This window comes from Canis aureus, chromosome 23 (genome assembly GCF_053574225.1).
Source record: "Canis aureus isolate CA01 chromosome 23, VMU_Caureus_v.1.0, whole genome shotgun sequence".
NCBI lineage: Eukaryota > Metazoa > Chordata > Mammalia > Carnivora > Canidae > Canis > Canis aureus.
Genome location: NC_135633.1, coordinates 36,226,344 through 36,251,104, shown reverse-complemented (window position 1 = coordinate 36,251,104; position 24,761 = coordinate 36,226,344). Strand labels below are relative to the sequence as shown.

General features: G+C 38.1%; 1 protein-coding gene across 30 annotated transcripts in view; it reads left to right on the top strand.

The window, feature by feature from the left end:
- DLG2 (discs large MAGUK scaffold protein 2) overlaps positions 1-24,761 on the top strand; it is a 1,979,996-nt gene that overhangs the window by 1,579,526 nt on the left and 375,709 nt on the right. For all 30 annotated transcript variants that reach the window (XM_077867259.1, XM_077867261.1, XM_077867262.1 and 27 more), the window contains one exon: positions 7,059-7,127. In XM_077867259.1, the coding sequence (XP_077723385.1) occupies positions 7,059-7,127 (69 nt within the window). The remainder of the gene's footprint in view (positions 1-7,058; positions 7,128-24,761) is intronic.

The window sequence follows — 24,761 nt, the reverse complement described above, 5'->3', positions numbered from 1 at the left end:
TTTGAGATCAAGTCTTGTGTTAGGCTTTATGCTCAGTGGGGAGTTTGCTTTCTCTCCCCACACCCACCCCCACTCATGTTCTCTTTCTCTCTAAAATAAATAAATCTTTAAAAAATATAAATAATAAAATGAAAAAAGAAAAACATAAAAGTATATAGAGAAAGATAGCTGGGAATCTTAAAACCATCTAATAATAACCAGAAGTGTTAGGAATGTTTATTAGAAAGAGTAGAAGAGGGAATCCCTGGGTGGCTCAGTGGTTTAGCGCCTGCCTTGGCCTAGGGCGTGATCCTGGAGTCCCTGGATGGAGTCCTGCATCAGACTCCCTGCATGGAGCTTGCTTGTGTCTCTGCCTCTCCTCTATCTCTCTCTCTCTCTCTCTTTCTCTGTCTCTCATGAATAAATAAATAAAATCTTTTTAAAATTTTTTAAAAAAGAAAGAGTAGAAGATGCAAGAATATGCTCTTCAGTGGCTACTGTGGATGCATTGGTATTACACCAATAGAAAGAACCTTTCAATAGGTATAGCTGTTCCCCTGTAGATCATATTTCCCACATGTGTAATAGGCACATTAAGCTAAGCTTATATAAAAATCAAACTCAATTATATTCCTATTGCCATTGTCCAAATTAAGGCATTTATTAATTTCTTTCTTATGACAATTTCCTATTTGTCTCCCTGCTTGTAGACTCCTTCTGCTGTTCAGAGTATTTTTAGGTTTATTCTTTTGGATCACAGTTATTGCTGTATTGATCCCAAACTTTGGAGACTCACCACTGCCATCAAGATAAAGTCCAGACCTCTTGACATGGTATTCATTGTCTCTCTTGACCCACTCCAAGTCAGCTTTCTGAACTTGTTCCTGACTGTTCTGCTCCCACCAAGCCAAACCCTCAAGGTTTCCAGAGCACAACACATACTTTTGACCCTCCATGATTTTGATCATACTCTTCTAGCTCCTCAGATAGTCTTTTCCTTTTTTTTAAGATTTTTAAAATTTATTTATCCATTCATAAAAGACAGAGAGAGAGAGAGGCAGAGACACAGGCAGAGGGAGAAGCAGGCTCCATGCCGGGAGCCTGATGTGGGACTCGATCTCGGGTCTCCAGGATCACGCCCTGGGCCAAAGGCAGGCGCTAAACCACTAAGCCACCCTGGGATCCCCAGTCTTTTCCCTTTTACACCATTTAAAATATGTATACATCCTTCTAGATCCAACTTAGATGGTTTATCTATCAAATATACCCAGAGATTTATTGAAAAACATTATCTATATCAAAAGGGCCCAAATGGTTTATTTGATTTTACCAGCTTTATTATCAGGTATTTATTGAGTAGTATACTGTTAGGAATCAAAGAGCCATCCCAAGCACCTAACATGATCCCTGGTACATAGTAAGTTCCCAATAAACATTAGTTAGAAGTAACCAGAGATATAAATAATTGTACAAGACAATTCATGTATATGAATTGTACATATATGTGTATATACAAATCATGTGTATGTGTATGTATGTATATACATATATATATATGAATTGTATATAATTATATAATGAAGCAACAGAAGAGATATCCAGCTTCGTGTAGGAATGTAATGTGTTTTGGTTGTGTTGCATTTGAGGTACTGGTTGGATACCCAAGAAGACACATACCCTTCTTTTTAAGAATAATGGCAACTTAATGCATGGATATGAAGACAGGGAAAGTAGAAAAAGAGAAATATTAAGATAGATCAGGTAAGTGATAGATACAGGTACTCAAGAAAATATGAAGAGTTAAAAATGACAAGGACAGAAAAATTCTTCAGAAATCTGGGTGAAGAATGAAACAATATTGAAAACACATCAGGAGGTATTTTATTTTATTTATTTTTATTGGACTTCAATTTGCCAACATATAGCATATCACCCAGTGCTCATCCCGTCAAGTGCCCACCTCAGTGCCCGTCACCCAGGCACCCCAACCCCGCACCCACCTCCCTTTCCACTACCCCTTGTTCGTTTCCCAGGGTTAGGAGTCTCTCATGTCCTGTCATCCTCACTGATATTTCCCACTCTTTTTCTCTCCTTTCCCCTTTATATTTTCATTTTCCCCAAATGCATGAGACCATATAATGTTTGTTCTTCTCCGATTGACTTATTTCACTCAGCATAATACCCTCCAGTTCCATTCACGTCGAAGCAAATGGTGGGTATTTGTCATTTCTAATGGCTGAGTAATATTCCATTGTATACATAAACCACATCTTCTGTATCCATTCATCTTTCGATGGACACTGAGGCTCCTTCCACAGTCTGGCTATTGTGGACATTGCTGCCATAAACATTGGGGTGCAGGTGTTCCAGCATTTCACTGCATCTATATCTTTGGGGTAAATCCCCAGTAATGCAATTGCTGGTTTGTAGGGCAGTTCTATTTTTAACTCTTTGAGGAACCTCCACACAGTTTATCAGGAGGTATTTTAGTTGGACGGGACTTTACAAAGCATATTAAATAAGTTTATTATCAGTTTGTTAATAAAAGACTCCAAAACCTTTTTGTATTCTCCATAAAATGACATAGCTTTAAAGCTACAACATTTTGGAAAGACAAATTATCCTGTCTCTTATTGCTTTAGGGTTGGAGAAAATTAAAAAGCCATTTATCACCACCATCTAGGTCCTTTTTGTTGCATGTGTAATAGAACAGTTTCAATTCAGATGTTCAACAAAATTTTAATTTCACTCAGCAATAGGATTGCATCTTTCGGTACCATTCAAATGTCATTTTCTTCGGCAATAACCAGAGTCTTTTACTTGGAAAATCAGAGAATTCCTGGAAAAGAGATTCTACTGTTCTCTGGCTCAGTTTTATTCAATGACAGCATAATTTTTAGAAAGGTGATAGGGATGTTACCTCTCTTTAAATCTTAAAAAGTCTTGGTAAGATTTACCTCCATAGTTGCTTGAGTTGCCACTTTAGCCAAGCTGCCTAAGTACAGAGCGGTACCACAGGTTTTCTACCATATGACAGTATTTATCCAGCATCAGTGCTGTAACATGCTGCTGAGCCTTCTATCCTATTCACCCACCATTTACTGTCACTCAAATGCTCATAAATGTCCAGGGCTCACTAATAAAGTGGTGTGAATAGGACAGAGAAGTCCCGCTTTTAAATTGTCTTCATTAAAAAAAAAAAAATATCTTCTAAAGCCACTGACATATAAGTTGAACATATATGGTGAAAATAATGGTTGCTATTTTATACAAAACAAAACTGTCAGTGATAGAGGCACCTGCGTGGCTCAGTGATTGACTGTCTGCCTTTGGCTCAAGGTGTGATCCTGGGGTCCTGGGATCGAGTCCCGCATAGGGATCCCTGCAGGGAGCCTGCTTCTCTCTCTGCCTGTATCTCTGCCTCTCTCTCTCTCTCTCTCTCTCTCTCTCTCTCTGTGTGTGTGTGTGTGTGTGTGTGTGTCTCACGAATAAATGAATAAAATCTTTAAAAAACAAAACAAAACTGTCAGTGATCTTCAGTGAAATTCAGCATTTCCTAACCAAATGTGTTAGATCCTCTATCTGAACTAATCACAGAGCTTTACCTTCACCTTTCTATAAGGCAGCATGATTTGTCTCAGAGGAACAAGTACTTTAGAACTAGCAAACATGGGTTCTCCTTTTGCTACCTACTCTAGCTGTGAGACCTTGGTCTTTAATATCCTTCAAAAATGACTTCATTATGACTTCATAATGACTAGCTCTCATGTTGTTACAAAGTTTGAAAGAGACAGGGCATGGGGTCTTAAAGACAGAAGGAGCTCAACTTATGGTTTTCATCATTCAAAAAAGCATTTATGAAGCATATTCATTCTATGGGTCAGCCCTGAGCTGAGAATGTACAAATGGATAAGCCTTACTCCTTGCTGTGATAACATGCATAACTTAGCGGGGAAAAAAATAGGCATATAAATAAATGGTGATGATTCTCAATCCTGGGTGCTATTTTGAATGTGTGGAAAAGATGGAATGGTGCACAAAACAGCATGTCAATTGCCCTGGGGTGGTGAGGGAGGCACATCATAGAATGCTTTACAAAATAGATGTTTCACAGTGTCTAGAAAAATGATAGAAGGAGAATGATGGCCATTTGTTAAGATTGGTTTTTTTTTTTAATACAAATATATTCTGAGCACTAAGCTCTCCAATGTTAAAAGCTTTAAGTTTTAGCTGTACATTTCTCCCATGATTCTTCTTACTGCAGTTCTCAGAATTCCATCTGGCTGGCCTCAGCCTGAGGAGCTGAAAGGGCCAGGCAGTGGTTACCTATAATGTGTTAGTCATGGTAGAACTAGCAACACACTGTCTGTGTAGCCAATAATACGGAATGCATGGAACCTGCTTGGTCCCAAGGGAAAGATGTTTGGTGTTTTTAAAAATACCAGTTATCATCACCATTTGGTAGCTCCTAATACCCACTGCAAGTATCATCCCCTCAAGTCCTGCTTACACATTACTATCAGGGAAAAACAGAAATTCCTTTGTGTCTGTCGGTCTTTAGTAGCAAATAATTCACTATATATGTCTTAGAAGAGTAAAAGAGTAATTACATATTGTAAAAAGCTCTGTCTGTTCAAAATTTACACACTAGAAGAAACTGGCTGACTTTGCATGTGTGGGGTCAAATTCTGTGAGCACTTCAAGGTATCGTCCACATTTAATTTAAATGTCACTAAAACTTTAAGTGGGACGTTACTGGAATAATACAGGGGAGAATAATAAAGTAATTAGTTTAAGGGAGTGATAAATTAAAAGAGATTACTGAATATTTCTTTGTTTTAATTATATGGGCTGGGCTAATGGTGAGGAAGCTATCAGGAATTCGAGTTACTCATTAATCTTGGTTAGCAAGCATCATTGATCTTTACCCAAAAAAGGACTGTTGGTACTTTCTAAACCAGTATAATATATACAGCAAATGAAAGGATTTAATAGTTTAAACAAAAGAAACACAAATAACAAATAAGCAAATAGAAAAAAATGGTTGTTTTCACTAATAAAGAAATACTCATAAATCTGAAGTATCATTTTATATCTATTATCAATTTTTTAAGTTATAATGTTAGTACCCATAAGATAGTGGTGAAATTGATATATATGTATTTTATAGTATTTATATTAATTTAAAATATATTAAATGGAATATATGTGTTTGTTTTCATTAATTTTATATTTTTACAATATAAAATATATTTTAATTTGATATTGATCACCAAATCTATATTAGACTTGCAAATACATGCCTTGTAGCACTGATTATATAACCAAAAGTAGTAATCTGAGTAATTATTCTTATTTAGTGCTAAATATGCTAAAATAGATATTCTGTTTAATCATATTAGTTTATTTAACAAACACTTATGTAGCTTTTGCCATATAACAGACACTTTTCTAAACATTGTATTCACTGAATCCTTAAAACAATCCCAGGAAGAAAACACTGTCCTGATCTCAAAGGTAAGAAATTGATATGCAGAGAGCTGTTGATAACTTGAGCAAGGTCACATTGATCCATGTGGTGGAGCTGGGATTTTAATTCAGGCATCTGGCTATATGGTTCGGCTCCTAAATGCTATGCTGCCTTTCAACTGTCAATCAAAACATGTTCAGGGAACATGCATAGGGCTCAACACAATAAAGGATGCCAGGAAACATAGGGCACAGTCCTTAACTTGAAGAACATTCTCTAGTTTTTAACTATAGTGCCCAATTCTGCTCCTTCAACCTCAGAAAAATATCATCCATGTCAACTAAATACTATCCCAGAGAGATACCACTTCTGGTCCATAATGACTGAAGTTCTGGATGAAAATCTGGAGCCTACAGCTTGGCTCTCTGTGACAGTGTTAGTGTTTTCAGAAGTATGTGCTGAGAAACTGTGGAGCTGTATGAGGGTGTCTAATCTAATGTCTGCAAACATTTGACTCAGGTTTCTCTTTATTCACACATTTGAGTATATATACCTTCATACCCTATATATATGTATGTAACTAACATTACAACTAAGATATTAAATCAATACTACAAACTAAAATTACACACTGAAACACATTTTAGCATACATTTTAACACATAGGAAATCTACAAAGCATTACTTTTTGCTATTGGATTGCTGTTGTACATATCTCAGATGAACCTCTATCTCTACTTGAAGAGTATTTTGACATTACAAAACACATTCTTATGAATCTGAAAAATTGTGACCATTTGGGGAATGATATAACATGATGATTAAGAATAATGGCTCTAGAATCAGACAGTTTAGATGTTCTCTCAAGCACAGGTATTTACCACCTAACTTTGGATAAGTTTCCAAATCTTTCCATACCTTTGTTTCTTCACCTATTAATGGGACAGTGCATACCTCATAGGATTAAGAGAAGTAAACAAATAAACTTAGAAAAGGGATTCAGGAAATATGAGTGCTCACTGAATGATAAGCATTATAATTTTTATTGCAACTGCTTGTCTATAAAATCAGTCTTATTACAATGCAAACAAAACAAAATATGGATTTACATTAAATTCTAAGGTTGGTATGCAACCAGAAGCCTCATTTTTCAAGGTTTTGTTTTCACCCAATAGCTGAATTGTTAATTGTATAAGTAAATGATGCAAGTATAAATTATTATGAAATCTTATACTAATTAAATACTTCTCCAGTATTCAAATTCACTGTTTAAAAATTTGTCCTAAGAATGTTCTTCATTTAAAAAGTAATATACTGCATCATAATGAAATTATGAAAATTACCTCTTCCAAATATTTTTCTTTTCATGTGTTTCTGTCATTTCAAGGTACTTTTGAATAAGACATATTGAAATCAAATTCTAAGGAAATATTAACCCCTTATCTGGAGAGTACCAGATTTTGGTGGACAATTCTAGTTATCACCAAGGAACATTTAATCTCTACTGTATTTCTTTCAAGATTAGTCCTTTTCTCAACAATAGGACTGATAAGAATGTACAAGGACATTTTAAATAAATGGTATGTGTTTGTTCTTTCTTTTGTTGCAGTCATTCTCAACACAGCACTGCAACCCGCCAGCCTTCAGTGACTCTCCAACGGGCCATCTCCTTGGAAGGGTAAGATATGAATGATATGGAGTCTTCTATTAAACTAAGCCTCAGCCTCTTCACTAGGGCATAAAGAAATTTTCTTCCTTCCTTCCTTTCCTTTCTTCCTCCCTCTGTTAGCAAATATCTATAAAGCTTATGTTATATGCCGAGTACTGTGCTAGGTACTCTGTTTAAGATCTCTTCTTTCCCTTCAGAGGGCTCATTGTCTATTAGGAGTGGCAGAAATACAGACACATATTTGCATCCAGTGTAAGAATCACAAAAGAAGTACATGTAAGCGATTAATGGAAGATCCAGGAAGGACACCTGGCTGAGAATGGGCATCAGAGAAGGAGGGGGAAACAGGTCAGGATGGTTTCAGAGAAGACATAATTCTCAAGCTGAGAACTGAAACACCTATGGATATTTACCTGACAGACACTGGAAGGAAGGGTATTCTGAGCAGAAGAAAGGACATGTGCAAAAACATGAACACATGAGCAAGCATGAGGTGTCATAAGGCCACTAAGTGATTCATAGATTGGCCTAGGGGTATGTGAGGTGGTGGGTGGGAGATAAGAATGGAGATGCTGGGATCATCTGAGTGGCTTAGTAGGTTATGTGTCTAACTCTTGATTTCAGTTCAGGTCATGATCTCAGGGTTGTGAGATCTCTGTGCTCAGCGGGGAGTCTTTTGTAGATTCTCTCTCTCCCTCTGCCCCTCCCCCTGCTCACACTCTTCTCTTGCTTTCTCTTTCTCTCTAAAATAAATAAATGAATCTTTTTTTAAACAGTTTTTTTTTAATTTAATTTTATTTATTTATGATAGGCACACAGTGAAAGAGAGAGAGAGAGAGGCAGAGACATAGGCAGAGGGAGAAGCAGGCTCCATGCACCGGGAGCCCGATGTGGGATTCGATCCCGGGTCTCCAGGATCGCGCCCTGGGCCAAAGGCGGGCGCCAAACCGCTGCGCCACCCAGGGATCCCTAAATAAATGAATCTTAAAAAAAAAATAGAATGGAGATGTTGGCTGGGAAGGCTTACATTTAGAGGACTTAGTATTTTGTAGTCTGAATTCCCTAATCAGATAAAAGCCGAAGGGGCTGGGTGTTAATATCCGCCCCCCCTTTTGTTGTATAATTATAACCGGTTTAATTGAGAATATTTAATTGATTAATGTATAAAAATTAAATCATTTTACTTCTCCAATATCTGTTACCAACTTTGTTTCAACTCTATTTCTCAGTGACGAGTAGGCTTCCTTAATGGCATTTCAATTTAAATCTCTAACTTTATTATTTATTAGTCCTTTCTATTTTAAAATGTTATGTTTTATTCAGACTTCTGTCCCTCCTTTTAACATAATTAGGGCTTGGGTTCTGCCATAGTATTCTGGAGTTGACAGGGTTATGGTCTGCTCTCTCTCTCATACTACCTCTCTAGGTGGTCCTTTCTCTTAGATTTCTCCTCTGGTAGTATTGGGGCAAGAAAAAAAAAAAAAGGAAACAGGGAGTGGCATTTCCTCACCATTCTACTGTGGCTGTTCCCTTTCCCTTGGTTATCTCTGGTGATGTAGCCTGAATGGATGGATAACTAAACATGCACCAATGATGTTAGGAAACTCTCACAGCTCCTCTAGACAAGTGGTCCCCTGGGAGACTCAGCTGTTTCTCCCACAGAACCCTTAGCAATAGCACACTATGCCTTGCCATTCACTCACCACTGCCTGAACCACAGCAATCCCTCCCATCCCCAGAATCCCCATTTCTCATCTCTCCTCAGCAGCTTCACACCAGAGGCTTGCAAGCTGAGCAGCAGCCATCTTTCTTCCCCCTTATGTGGAGCTTACCAAACACAGTCCTTACCTCTTTTCTCCTTGGCTGACCTTCTTGTCTTCTCTCCCCATGGTTCTTTTCTAACCTGAGTAGCAACAGGGCAAGGCAGCAAACTCCATGGCTAAATGGACACCCACCTAGGGGAGAGATGTTAGTCTTTGCTTTGTGGAAGAGCATAAATATCATAAATAGTTTTCATGCACTTCCCTTTCTTGTCCTCGGCTAAGGAAAACCCTTGCATGTCCTGCAAACCATAAGAAAGTGAGCAAAAACAACGCGGCTTCTCCACAGGCCCTGCATTCCCCCCAAAAGGACTCATCCTTCCTCTGGTAGCCCTCCTCCTCTGTTTGTGATGGTAAAGGACATCAAACCACTTTAGTTCCTCTAGTAAACAAACAAAAACAGAGAGATAGAAGCAATAGGCTAAATATGAATTTAGCTCTGGAGAATTAAGTAACTTTTTCCTCAACAAGACAGTATCTTCATCGTAACATTTGTCCATTAAAAAAAAAAAGGCATCGCAAGTTCTCAATCAATATTTCACAGCATTTGGTTCTGTAGTAATATTTCACGTGGTCTAGATTCTACATTGTAGTTAGACTCCCTGAGTTTAAATCTGGGCTCAGGAACTTACTAGCCATGTGACAGGAAGTTGCTCCTTTTTTGTGTGTATTTTTTCTTTTTTTTGCTTTTATATGCCTCAATTTCATCATCTGTAAAGTGTACATACTTAATATTTCCTTAAAGAGTTTTTTTCTCAAGAATTAAAGTTATATTATTTTTTATAATAGCATTGGCATTATATGCGTTTACTAAAATATAGTAAAATGTTCATTGCTGTTGTTGTTATACATAACATACACTTAATTTATCAGGTAGTAGAGTTTTATGTTCATATTTTTTAAAGATTTAATCATTTATTTATTTGTTCATGAGAGACACACACACACAGAGAGAGAGAGAGAGAGAGGCAGAGACACAGGCAGAGAGAGAAGCAGGCTCCATGCAGGGAGCCCGATATGGGCCTCGATCCTGGGACTCTGGGATCACGCCCTGAGCCAAAGGCAGATGCTCAACCGCTGAGCTACTCAGACATCCCTTTACCTTCATGTTAAATAAGGATTCATTAAAACAGGGATTGGTGTCATTACTGTACTTTGGAGAGACATATTCCTATATACAAAGGTAATAATCATTTGTGGAAGCAATCCAAATCATTGAGTTTGCTTCATTGCTGAGTTTTTATATGTAAAAGTATTTTAATTTCAAAGATTATACTTAAATACTCATTAAACACAATAAAGAATAGTGTCAGTCTTTTCTATTTATCAGTTTACCCTCAGCTCCAAAGGGAATAATATAGGACCAGAATAAGAAATGCTCTCACGTTTCTGGGATATATATCTCAGAACATTTAAGAAAAAGACACTACTACACAAACACAAGAGGAAATAGTCTCCCCAGCCTGTGAACATTCTCCAGTTGCACTTGAGAATGCACATCAGTGGGCACCTGCAGTGCAAGTGTGTGTGGCCTTGTGACTGCACCCTCCATACCTCCCCTGTCGTTTCCTCTTTCTGGAAAGTGCCATAGTTTAGAAAAAAATATTCCATAAAACTTACTCATTACATTCTCCAAAGCACTGTGATCAGTTTTGAAATCTGCATGTTAAATCGGACATGTGGACTGGGCAAGGAAAGAACATCCAGAGGTAACAATGGAATGGTACAGCATTTTATCAAGAAAACATTGACAGGGTTAGGATTCTATAATATGAAGAAAGGAGCTCATCATTAATGAGATTACATTCCAAATGTGCAACTTGTTGGGAATAAAAATAGTTCAAATTCATAGATGTTCCATCAAGGGAAGAGAAAAGAAACTAACATTTATCAAGTGGTTATTAGGTACCTGGTGTGTTCTCATTCTCTCTCTCTCTCTCATTATCCATCTATCTATCTTCTCTAATTTTATTTCTAAAATAGTTATATGAAATAGGCATCCATTTTTCTCAATCTTGATTCTCAGAAAGGTTAATTAATTTTCCCAAGGACCCCTACCGAGAAAGTAGCACAGTTTGGATTTGAAATCAAATTAAACTCTGCTGTAAAACAGTACAGCATGAAAAGGCTTTATTGAATGGAGAGCACTGGTCACACCACTCATAAACTGCATCAGGATAGGTTGGATAGAGTGAAGAACTTCCTGGGACTTCCATTTTAAAAATGATAAAGAACTAGAACTGACTGTAGAAATCATTAAACAGTGATAATAACCCACCATCTGGCGTGGATTTAGAAATCCATGTACCTGGTAGGTAACTGAGGTATTTATGGTAGATGTGAGAGTATGGGGACTGAGCTGTCCACTGGTCTCTACTTCACCTTTCTTGTTCCTTACGAAGACTTCCCTTAGCACACAGAATGGCCGTTATTCCACATAGTTATCATGAACACAGAGAAGATTTCCTCCAACTAGTCTAAATAATGGCATTTTCTTCTAAAGCTATTTCCAAATCTTTTCTTCCTACTCACAGAACCTTATTAGCAGTTTCCCAATAAATATTTTTTTAGTCTTTTGCATTGTTTTCCACTTAACTGCAATGATCTCTGTGATAATCACAATCACCAATTCTAATTCTGTGCTGAGAACAAAATACAAGAGTGACTCCTTTTCTAAAATCAAAAATGGTATTCTCAGCTATGCTCCATTGTTTTAACAGATATAAAACATTTTGCCTTATACTTAGCAAATCATAAAAAATATTGTGTTCCTAGCAGTCATGGAAGAAAACTGACTCTGAAATCAAAGAATTGGTTTTGAATCCTGGCCCCTCTGCCATCTGTTGTTAATCTTAAACAGGATCTTCCCCTCTGTAAGCATGAGTTTCCGCCTTAGCCAAGAAGGAGGATAGCACAAGACTCACTAGCTTTCTGCTGAAGTAGCAGGTACATATTAGACCCTCAATACGTTCTAGCAGAATATATACTTAGTCTAAGTGTTCTGAGAAAATAAAACTTTTATAGCCTAAATTAGTTTGAAGACCCACATTGGAGACCCTCATTGAACACTTGCCATTATGTATGTATGTATATGTGTGTATATGTGTATAATTTTATTTATATAGATATAAAACATTTCTGTATATAAAATAAAATACTAGAGGTAGAAATAATTTTGCATTGCTGGAATGTTTAGAAGGGGATACCTCAGTAATTCTCTACAAGGCTCAAAACACTAAATTTGATGCTATGCTAAGTGTGCCCAGCTGGTCAACAGAGAAATAATGTGTCATACAATCATTGTTACTGAGCACATAGTGGGAAAGTCATTTTTCACTCTGTGTAGGCCAATGGGTCTTTAGCAGGATTCCCATTAAGGTGTTATACCACTGAGTGGAGGCAATCAGCTGAAATTGGAAATTTCATTATCTCAAAACTTTCCTTCCTAATGCTCTCATGAAAAGCAACTACTTAGGATATTTTTCAAATGAATGTACTTTAAAAGTCTTTATGTTTATATATTTTTCATCTAGCTGCTATTTACTTGACAGGAAATAAGTGGGAATATTTCAGATTTCCAGTTAATTTGATCCATGAAGACAACAAAACTGTCTAATTAAGCCTCCACCTAGAGTTACTGCTGTTTTTTAAATCGATATCTGAATCATCTTTAACTACGCCAGGCATAAGGAAGCAGAATAACATCCCCATTCATGGTGTGATCTCCTTGCTTCCGGTTTAAGTTGACAGATACAGCCCACCACACCTTCATCTCTTCTTCCTCCTGGGACCCCATTAAAAGGACACTAGAAGAATAAAGAAGGGACAGTCCTGTAAAGGTAAAGGAAGTAGAAGAAGCATCAAAGGCCAAAAGATTCCATCACACTCTGGATGACAGAAAACAGATGGATAAACAGAACAAAGCAGTCCCAGCCTTAGATCACCTGCGGAGGCAGAGCTCTCATGTTCTGCGTAAATGCCATCTCCTAGAGTTCTGTTTCCAGGGACACCACCCACAAAAAGGCCCACCACAGTGCAGCAGCGTTACATGCAGGAGCTCAGGAGGTGGCAGGACTGCCTCGCAGAGCCCAGGAAATTCAGAGACTTCAGAATAGTGACAACAGATGGAACTGAGAGCAGAGTCTGAGAATAGGACAGAGGATGCCCCCACTCAGCAAGCACACGCCTGACACAGAACAGCTGCCAGGCAAGGACCCACCACCAGTCAGAAAATGAAGGCCCTTCTCTACAGAAGCAGGGTTTCTTCTGAGGAGCCTAGCTAAACTAGTTTGCATGTTGCCCACACAGCAGAGCCCCTCAAGGTGTGCCAGTTAAGGGGACAGTTTCCAGGTTTGCTTACCTAACCTGAAGCCTGTCGTTGAAAAAGCCTTGCCCCCCTTATCCGAAGCATCTCCTACAGCCTTTCTGCTATTTTGTCATTGAGTATGAACAGCCAACCATAAGTTACCAAATAACAAAACCCATAAAATGACATAAACAAGATTAAAACTCACATGCACAGAGGAAAAAAAACAGTAAACTTATGAAAATAGAAGTAATTCTGGGAACAAAATAGAAATTAAAGGCTCTCTTATAATCATGTTTTTAACAATATGGAGGTCACCACTAGAATTAGAACCAAAATGGTTAAAAATGATTGCTTCTGGGGAGCGGTAATAAAAACTGAACTTTGAGGAATATATTTGGAACCAGACAGAGGTTTAAAAAAAAAAAAAGGAAATCATGTGCAAAAACCTAAAACGCTTGGGTAACACCGCAAAGAGGAAATCTCTTCAGCTAATAACCCACCATCTGGAGTGGAGTTAGAGATCCATGTACATGGTAGGTAACTGAGGTATTTATGGTAGATGTGAGAATATGCATCCTTTCATCCACTAGAAGGCATGTGCTTTGTTTTATCTTACCTTAGGAGATCATTTTAGCACCACCATAGAAGCAGATTTCTAGCCTGGATGGCTCAACGGGTGAGCATCTGCCTTTGGCTCAGGGAGGACATGATCCTGGGGGTCCGGGATTGAGTCCCACATCGGGCTCCTTGCAGGGAGCCTGCTTCTCTCTCTGCCTATGTCTCTGCTTCTCTGTGTGTCTCTCATGAATAAATAAATAAATAAAATTAAAAACCAAAAAAGCATATTTCTCCTAACTGGCATTTTCACCCCAGTAACATAGCTGCCCTGGAAGTTGTTCACCACTCCCTACAAGTAGCACTTAACAAGAAACTAAACTACTATCTTCAGTGATATTATACAAGGAATTCTTTACGTGGATGGTTTGTCTAATTGACCCTAACTAAATATCTCTCTCAAATAGAGAAGTCTACACAAGTATCTCAAAAGATCATCAAAAAGCAGTTGTGTCTGTAAACAAACATATCTAGGGGAAAACCCATCTTCTCAGGTTAACTATCTGTGTTGATATCATTGTCATTCTTTCTTAGAAGGACAGGCCTATCTAGATAGGAATAGCCATGAACCTCTGTTTGACACAAGAGACCCCTTCTCTATACTCTAAGATCTCTGGGCTCTTAAAACCATGGCACCACTGGGGCCAGGGAGCCTCTGGTGTTCCCATATAGGGCCTGAAAAGGTGTGCTTTCCAAGGAAACAGAACTCTGGGAACAGAACCTTGGCTGGAATCATTGGCTGTCTTGTTCTCTTCCCAACTCTTTTTGCCTTGATGGGAAAAGCCTTTTTATAGCTAATGTGCTTCAGATTTTTCAAGATGATGCTGACTTAAAATAGTCTTCTTAGCCTAAGTGCCTAGATATTTAGTTCCAAAACACACGGTCACTATAGAAAGTGCAAGCATTATTGACCTTTTCTCAGATCAGGAAATCTGTTGTTCTAGCTTCAAGTTTGCCACCTCTTACTATGTGATTTTGAGCAGACGCAGTTACCTCATATGCAAAGCATAGGGTTGAGTTAAATAATCAATGTCTTAGATTCCTTACAACTCTAACATTGTATAGTTCAATGAGTTTTGGAGAAGAGAAGTTTGGCTTCTGAACTTCTAGGGATATTTCAAAATGTGAAGCATAAAGGACCATTGGACTCTAAACAGATGGCCTTTAAGGGCAGTGGTTTGGGTCATCTCTACACTCACACACCCAGCCATCCTTCAGGATTCATAATCAGTTTGAATATTCAACTTCTTTCCTTACCCTGAAGTCTATCCAACACATTTCCTTACCCTAATCCTCAAAAGCAGTGCTAAGCAGTGTTTCCCAGAGTAACTGATGAAGGCCTAGTATGCTGAACTGCTTTCAAACTTGAAAGAGAGGGATCCCTGGGTGGCGCAGCGGTTTGGCGCCTGCCTTTGGCCCAGGGCGTGATCCTGGAGACCCGGGATCGAATCCCACATCGGGCTCCTTGTGCATGGAGCCTGCTTCTCCCTCTGCCTATGTCTCTGCCTCTCTCTCCTTCTCTCTCTGTGACTATCATAAATAAATAAAAATTAAAAAAAAAACAAACAAACAAACTTGAAAGAGAAGCTTTATTCAGGTCATTAGTTGCTAGAGTCACTGGTCAAAAATATGAACCTTTGTTAACCACAGAAATATAAATAACCTCACCAAAATAGGGGGTGAAGTTGCATTAAGTGGAGAGGATTTTTGTGTATCTCTAGGATGTATATAGTTATTGCTCTCTTCTTTAATTTGCTCTCCTCCTAGCTAAAGAGTTTATTTAGGGAGAATGTAGGAAAATTAAAAAGACAAGCAACTAGGTGATTTTTAGAAATGCTTAGAAAAAATCAAATTCCTCCTGTCTCTCCCCAAAACATGTTTGCTTATTATTTATAGTGCAGTAAAGACAGTCTAGCCTTTTGGGTAAGAAAGCTCTAGGTGAGAGTCCCAGCCTTTCTTTTGTTGCTAGGTCCCCTACTGGGGGAAGGAAGGGAATTTACAGACTCCTCCTTTCATCTCCAGAGGGAAGAGGGACCTTCAGAGCTTAAACCTCAGAGGACACATTAAGATTCATTCAGAACAGCAGATAATTCCAGAACATGTTTCTGTAGTTCACACCATGCACATGCTTTTCATTCCTCCTCAAGTTCCTGCAATTTCCACCTCTGCTCCTAGTGGCGCTATCAGCTATTTTCCTTAGCTCCACTTCCACCGGCCTTACTGCTTCTTTTTTCCATTTTCTACTTATTAAGTAAGAAAAACATCCTTCCCTTGGCCTTGTAATCTTTCTTCCTTACATGTGTAGAGTTGAAAGTATAAAAGGTGTCATCACAGCAAACTTTAAGGATTGCCAAAAATTTATCAGTGTTGAAAACATGCTGAGACTGCAGAGAACTAGGGCATATTTAAGTGCTGCCAATTCATGGGATCCTAATTCTCTCCCAGGACCTGGGTTTCTAACGCCATCTGCTGTTGAAATGACAACTGTGGAAAAAAACAAAACTAAAACCAAAAAACTGTCCACTTTCTTGTATACAACAGATAGAAGTTTTCAGATTTGGCATTTCAAGTAAAATACCAGCATAGATTCTGGGAGTTGACAAGGAGAAGCTAGATTTACATTCTTTCAGCTAAAGACTTTTATAAACATTAGCCACCATTATTATCATTATTCCATCAGAGAAAAACTTCCTTAAAACAGTAAAATAGGAAAGACATAATGAAGGGGCACCTGAGTGGCTCAGATGGTTAAGTATCCATGTCTTGGTTTCACCTCAGGTCATGATCTCAGGGTCCTGGGATCACACCCCACATCGGGCTCTACACTCCGGAGTCTGCTTGGGATCCTCTCTCCCTCTCCCTCTGCTCCTCCCAACCACGGCACATGCTTGCACATGCTCTCTCTCTCTAAGTAAATAAATCTTTAAAAAAAAAAAAAAAGGAAAGATATAAAATAAAGAATATATAGCATTCTATCATAAAAGCAGGCCATTTGGAAACAATGACAGTAAAGTCCAAACAGGATATTTTCTGTATTCAAGTGCTTAAAATATAACATTAAATATTACCTATTTAATAGCAGCTGATATAAGTGCTTTATGTGGACCTCATCTAATTCTGACAACAATTATTATTATTGTTTATGGGCACATTATCCCGCTTTATGGATGGGAACAATGAGGCTTAGAGAAGTTAAAGGTGCTACCCGAGGTCACACAGGTAATAAGTGGCAGAATTGGGATTTAAAGCCACATTTTTAAGTCACCGCCTTTTCCTGCCCTCTCAGAATTATATGTGTTTTGTTATTACAAACTGGCTGATTTGGAGGCCCAAGTAAGAGGTTGCAATATGATATGGAACTCCCTGTGATGCCTGAGGTTTTGGAGGTTTCTGTCATTATACTGATTGTCAAAAATTCAGTTTTCATATAAGAACATTAACAAAAAATAGCAAAGCCCCTCACTGTGATTTCACTTATCTTGAAATGTGCTGAATTAGAAGTGGAGGAACCCTATTTCCATCCTGTTGGCATCATCTGTTTTACCCAGCAGGACCAGGAAGAAAGCCAGGAGTGACAGGTCAGGAGTCTGGTTATCAAGAGCTACTGGGCTATTCTGTTCGGTGGCCTTGCACATAAAGGATGTTCATTGCCAGGCAGCTGGAATTTATCTTAGAAGGATGCCACAGAATCCACTGGGGAATTTGGCTTGTTGGGGTTTTTTAATATATATAAATAATTCTTATTTTCTGGGCATAGTTCAATGCCAAGATGGTTACTTACCCCTGCATGTCTTCTTTGGAAACCTTTTCAGTTTTTAATAAAGGATTTTAATAAAGGACTCAAAGTAAGTTGTGAATAAACTTCTTCATTATTATTATTATTATATAATTAAACATACTGAAAATAGTATGCTGCCAAATATCCAACTAGAAAATTGCCCCTCTTCATCAATACTCTTAATTATTAATGCTAATGATAGTAGGATCACTCATGATGTTGATTGAGATAGCATTAAAGAGCTAAAGAGCTAGTTAACCTACTGAATGAACCAAGGAGGAATTTTTTAAAAGCACCCAGTCATAGGTTTGTCAAGCTAGTAAAAATGCATACAGGAAACCTACTCTGTGACAGGATTTAGCTGCTTAAACTTGCAGAAAGCCTTCTCAGTCACAAATCTCCTAGTTGTAATCCTGGCACCACCTTATATTTGTACCATTATCCTTCTTTGAAAACTACCCTTTTACTTTATCTTTCTCATATTAAAGCTACTCTTAGTGACTTGCATGGATTTGTGCCCAATCAATAAAGTTAATTGGGAATATAATGATGAGCCATGCAGACACTACCTTGCCCTCAGTCTGGCAGGGAGAAGCAGATATTAATCAAATAATAACCCAAACAAATGTAACTCTGTGACTATGTCAAGTACTATGAAAAAGTGGCCTGTGATACCTGGAGTGCCTGTAATAGGTGACCTGCAGTAGGGGACCGGGAGGTTAGGAAGGTCATGAAGGCTCTCATATGAACAATGAGTAGGCTTTAATTAGGCAAAGAGAAAGTGTCATCTTTAATGGCTGCACAAGCAGTGATTACAAATCTGTCTGGATGTATTTCTGAACTGAGCACTGACTAGAACAACATGAAGTCAGTAGAGCTTGCCATTTAGAAATTTATAATGAGGAGGCTGACTCATGGTTGACTTTCTCCTCCAGAGAAGCCATCTGATGGAGATTTCCAGTTGCTTTATCAGAACTGTATGGTCTGCAGAGATGTGATTTTTCTGAATCTCATCTGTGATGATTCTGCTGTTCCATTGGTTTTTGTTTGATGTGTTTGTGTGTCTATCTGTCTGTGTGCCGAAATTTTGAGATCCTCCCTTGCCACCACTTCCTCCTCTGCTTCTCTGCTTCTACCTCCTTTCCTTGGCCTCTCTCACTCTATTTTTCCTTCTTTCTTCCCTCTTTTCCATAATCTATCCCCTCTTCCTCCTTTTATTTTGATTCTACATTCATTTCTTTTTATTTTTTTGGATCCTCTCTTCTTTTGCTATTCACCCTGAAAATACTAGGCCTATGTTTGTACAGTGTATTATAATTTACAAAGAAATCTCATGGACATTATTCTATTTGACCCAATAACAATATCATAAGAGAGTCTGGGTAAGCATCATTTATTCTGTTTGCAGATGTATCACAAGGTAGGTGACTTCCTCAAAATTGTATGTCTGGGAAGGGGAGGAACTTTGACTACAAACCAGATGCCTATCACCCAGCCTCACACTGTCATCATTAGACCATCCTACCTCAACACAAATGTCAAAGGCATCCCAACCACATTTTTAGTCATATTGACAGAGGAGATCCTTCATTGTCCTGTCTTTATTATTCACAAAAATGAGTCTAGACAGAAATTGTGGTCAGAGAGGATTTTTGGTTGCTCATCCATCACATGAGTAGGAACAGCCTCAGTATCATCTGATGAATTTTTACTGGACATTGCGTTCGACCATGAATTGAACCCGTTGTAAAGAATGATTTCCATTATATTTTTTTACTTTGCCTGGCTGTGACCTGGGAGGTGGCATGGCTATGGAAAGCAGGGAATGAAAATGATTGCTTTGAGTATCATTTATCACCTTTCATTAGACTACTCATCTTGAAACATCCATCTTTATATGTCCAACTGAATCTGGTATTTTTCTCTGTGTATATTGCTAATGCCTCAGAGACTCTCAAATTCCATTAGGATTTTTGTTTACTTCCTCTTCTTAGCCAATTATAAAGAGTTTAAAGAAAGAGCACATCCATATCCTACGCCACAGGCCAGATGCCCCTCTATTACCAGAAAAGCGGCCAGTGGTCTTTCTCCTTTATTTAATCTCTCTGCTGATTTCCAGTCCTGGAAATGTTTACCCTACTGAAGTATACTTTTAAGATGTCAGGCAGCAGCCTTTATTATAGATGGCTCACAGTTAGTAAAGGCTCCTGCTGGTTACAGGAAAAGTCATACTGTTCAGGGACAGTTGTACAGGAGACAACCATCACCCATCCATTCATTCAATCAATCATTGAGTTGATTGATTCACCTTTCATTCATCCTTTCATTCAACTAAGTCACTGTAGTGAGGCATTTAAAATAATCCATAAGAAAAAGGTCCAATTCCTGCTCTTAAGGACCACACAGTCTAGTGGAGCTGATACAATGTTGAAAATCGCGATAATTTGCTGAGCTTGTATCTTTGTAGTTTCAGAAAAAAAAAAAAAAGCAGCTGATGAAGGGAAAGTAGGAACCCTTGTTTGAGTATGGTTTCGGTAATTTTTATAAAGGGATTACCAAACCCAAAGGGAAAAGTTACCCTCTTCAGACTGAAAAAGTTCCATGCTTATGTGGGCTGGTATCAAGAGTTGGGAATTTTTATTTTAAGCACAGGTCTATAAAAACTACACGGAAGTGTAGAAGGGAGCCATGCTTTTCACAGCCTATTCATTTTGCAAATGGAGAAGTCTTCTGTGGTTAAGCATTAATTATGTACATTGATGGGAAATCACATTTCAGTATCAATTTGCATGATATTTGAATATGTAAACATTGCACCCCTGAAATGCTTGCTTGTCCTCAATTTCCTCTCCTTGGTATAGCAGCCTGGTGTAATTTAAAGAACATGGCCTTTGATTTATCTCTACTTTTATTTAAATACTGGCTCTCACTAGCTCTATCAACTTGAGCTGTTGCTGAACCTGAGGCTGTTTCTTTAACCTGTAAAGTAAAAATTAATAACTACTTCATAAGGTTGTTTTGAGAATTTATTTTTTTTAAATATGTAAACATCTTAGCACAGTTCTTATCAAGTACTCGGTACTAAGTAGGAGTTAGTTCTCTCTTTTCTCTCTCCCTATATCCCATCTTCCCCTTTCTTTCTGATGTGCTAGAACTTCTTCCCTCATACCAGGAATCAATTGAAAAACTCTCCATTCATTGTTCATTTAACAGACATTTCCTGTGCAGCTCCTTTGTGCCCTCAAGGAGATACAGTCAGTAGTGTGGAAGACAACACAACACATGTAGAAAAACAAAGGAAGAGGAGAGAGTAGTCCTATTTAGAAGGAGATACCCTACATCTTAACACCCTTCCAGATCCAAAGAAAAGCATTTATGAATGTCAGGTTTCCAAAAAGTATAGCAGTTGAGAAAAGAATATTTTAGGGCAAAATGTCACCACATCCCACCTCCTTATTTTACACATGACAGAATAAGTCCAGGTCCGATGCATCTGTGTACTCTTCACATACACGCACACACATCTGTTCTTCCCATAGACCTGAGTCTCCAGTGGTTTCCACTACATTCAGTGGGTTTATAGACAACTAATACATATCCCCAGGATCCCTTCTTGATTACCTATATAACAGATCAAATCTCAGCCAGACAACTTAATGCCTAGAGTTTTCTCCTTGTTTTACGTAGAAGTTTCTCTCCTCTACTAGGCTTAAAACCCTTAGGTTTTAAGGTTACTTCTAGGTCCCATCTTATTACATAATTATGAAGTAGTCTCCCAAACACAGACTGTGTTTAACAAATAAAGATTTGTTAAATTTTCTTCTACAATGACCTGAGGAATAGGGAATTCACTCTCCCTGAGTGACTGTTTTCCTCCACTTCCAATCCTTATTTTACTAGAAGAGAGAAGCCAACTGATCACTATGCTTTTTCTCTCTGTGTCGTTGTGTATGAAAGTGGAAGCAGCAAAGGCTTTTGTAGACAATCAGAAGTATGAATGCTGCCACCACCACTCTTAGTTGGTCAATGTTAGACAAGAAACAACCTTTCCAAACCTGCTTTTTATCTTCAAATGAAGAAACTAATACCTGACTTTAAGGGGACACCATAAGGATTAAATAGTCTTAGCTCTTAGTAAATGTTGGGGATTAAAATTAAATCTCATCTCACTAACCAAAATATAAACTTGTATTATAATATGAAAAAGGCCAAGGCTGATGGTAGTGGTTTCACTCCCTCTTACCAAATTTATTGGGTAATTCTTGGTGTATTTAAGTGGGTTGAATGTGCTACAGTTTACAAAGCTATAGGAGTGCAAGATCACTATTTATATGTCTATCTATTTAACTAACTAAACTCTATATCAACACTTTTACCCTTGGCATGAAAGAACCATGGCTGTCAAAAGTCAAGCCTTGTGAGTTTGTGGGGAATGACCTTGCAATATTCTCCTAGTTTTAATTTATTTGGGGGACATCAGCAATTTGAGGGAAAAAAGTTAACATGAGAATTAAAGTTGCCAAGTATCTAAGATATTACCATGTCCAGCTGGTGCTTTCCAAATGGGGAAACTCTGAGTCCAGAGACAGGCAGAAGATTTTCCAAGGCTACATCAAAGTCAAGACCAGAATTCATGCTCCTAATATCCTGGCCACTCCTCTCTTTTCAGAGGAGAATTAGGATGAACAAGAGTCTTCCTCTGGTTATTTTTTTTTCTCACTTCTTCATGCCTTCTCAGTATTTATCCTTCATCTGAGACTTAGATAAGGTACATTGAACTTTATAGAAATATGTGACTTTGGTGCTAACATGTAAGGATTATAGCTTAAGTGACACATCCAAACACCAAGAAACCCAGATCAAATTGAGCTGTGTTTATGGCACCATCGTGGATCATATGTAGGATTCGTGAGTGAAGCAATACCCTATGGTTGATGCAGACATATCAGGATGAAGGAGACAGACTCAGCTAGAGCTTTTTGTTTTGTTTTGTGTCATTGTTGTTTTATTCATTTTTATAGTGCTCCTTTTGCCTAGAGAAGGACTGATTATTGGGAAATAGGAGTGATTTTAGGGGAAAAATGTGAGAAAATATGTCATAGGGCATTGACCCTATGACATATCTGTGAAGCCATTTCTTATCTGACAGGAAGAATTTCTTTCATATAACTTTTAATATCAAGGCAGGCATGGTAAGAATTCTGGATTGGCCTTATGTAGAAAAGAACTTACACCCTGCAAATGGATGCATGTGGTGTTTTGGTGCCCATTTCCACTCCTCCTAAACCAAATCCTTTCATCCCTTTGCTACCCTCCCTTTGTTTTTAGTTCTCAGTGTTACAGTTTGTTTGTTTGTTTGTTTGTTTGTTAGTTAATCAAAACCAGCTTCTTAGGATCACCTCACTTACACTGAGACATAGGTGTCTGCTAGGTTCTCATTGCACAATCATGTACTGAGCATGTTCCTTGCACCAGATATTTTACCAGGTATTGGGGACACAAGAACAGATGAAAGGAAGTTCGTATTTATTAGATACTTTCTAGATGTCAGACACTAACTCACAAAGTGAATATTGACACTCCAGAATGCCAGAGTCAAGCAGAAAAAGAAGCATACAATAAATTATTATCATTAAAGAAGATTACAATCTTTCCTTACTGACTTATAATTGCCAGTTTATTCTGATCTACCACTATATTGTCAATTCCTGGGAGGCAGAAACTATCTGCTTTATGGTTATAATCCTACCCCTAGTGGAACTCCCCTAAAGCATAGTGGTCTTTCAACAGATAATTGTTAAATGGATACGGAGATAAAGCATGATGATTAGAACAGTCCATGTAGAAGTCCAATGCACTGCAATTCTATAGGAGCCAGTATTAGACCTGAGGAAAGCAGAGGTTTTAAGTCATGAAGAAAAAGATAGAGCTTCCATGCATACAGAAAGAAGGAGGCAGATAGCTGCAGGCAGAAAGGACTATTCATGCAAAGACCAAAGAAGAGAAGGAGTCAGGTGTTTGAGGAAAAAGCTATTTCAAAGAAAATCAAAGGGTAATGATGTGATTGAAATTTAGAGTATTTTTGAGAGTGTGCCAAGAGGTGAGGTTACAAATATTTGTTCAAGGAAGAAAATGTTGATGATTCTTTTAAAATCACTTGTATTAATGTCAATGTCCACATTTGGCTTTCAGATTTCATCATGGCTAAAGGAGTTAGTTAATGAATGACTTTAAGAATGTCATACCAAGAAGGTTTTCAACCAGTCTCTACGTCTAAGCACAGGTGTCTAGGAAGAAATAGATTGGTAAAAGAAATGAAATTTCTTGATTGAAAAATCCAGAACATAAAAGCAATGATCTTCCACTTCTTTTCCTGATGAGGAAGAAAAAATAAAAAAGGAATCAGAGAACCCATCAGGGCTCAACTCATGGTTATATAAAACTTTCCTTGGAATTAGCAGAAAACAGAACTTGTAACAGGAAAAAGCTATAGAGACATTTGTACAAGCCAACATCTGCAATAGGCACAGAAAAGAGAACAGCTGAATGTTTCTTTTAAGAGAAGTTTTTTTTTAAGATTTATTCGAGAGAGAAAGCACAAGCAGGGGGAGAGGCAGAGGGAGAGGGAGAAGCAGACTCCCTGCTGACCAGGGAGCCCAACGTGGGGAACCATCCCAGGACCCTGGGACCAGGACCTGAGGGCAGATGCTTAACCAACTGAGCCACCCAGGGACCCCTAAGAGAAGACTTTTGAAGGGTCCAACTACAGCTAATGGTTAGTGAAGTGTTTATATTTCCTTACATATTATTTTTGAAAAGGAATTTCACTGGTAATTAATGATGCTCATGTTAGTGTTTTCACCTGTTTTTTCTATATAAGTTCTTGCACAGATATCTTAAGTACAGAGAAACTTTTGAAGTTCTGTGAATGAGGTTTATGGGAGGCCTTGTCATTTGAATTCCCAGGTCACTGCCCAGGTATCTGCTGATAGCTACTAATATTATTAGCCTTTTACTTCAAATACATTTTCTTTTTTTTTTAAGATTTATTTATTTATTCATGAGAGACACGATAAAGAGAGGCAGAGACACAGGCAGAGGGAGAAGCAGGCTCCTCACAG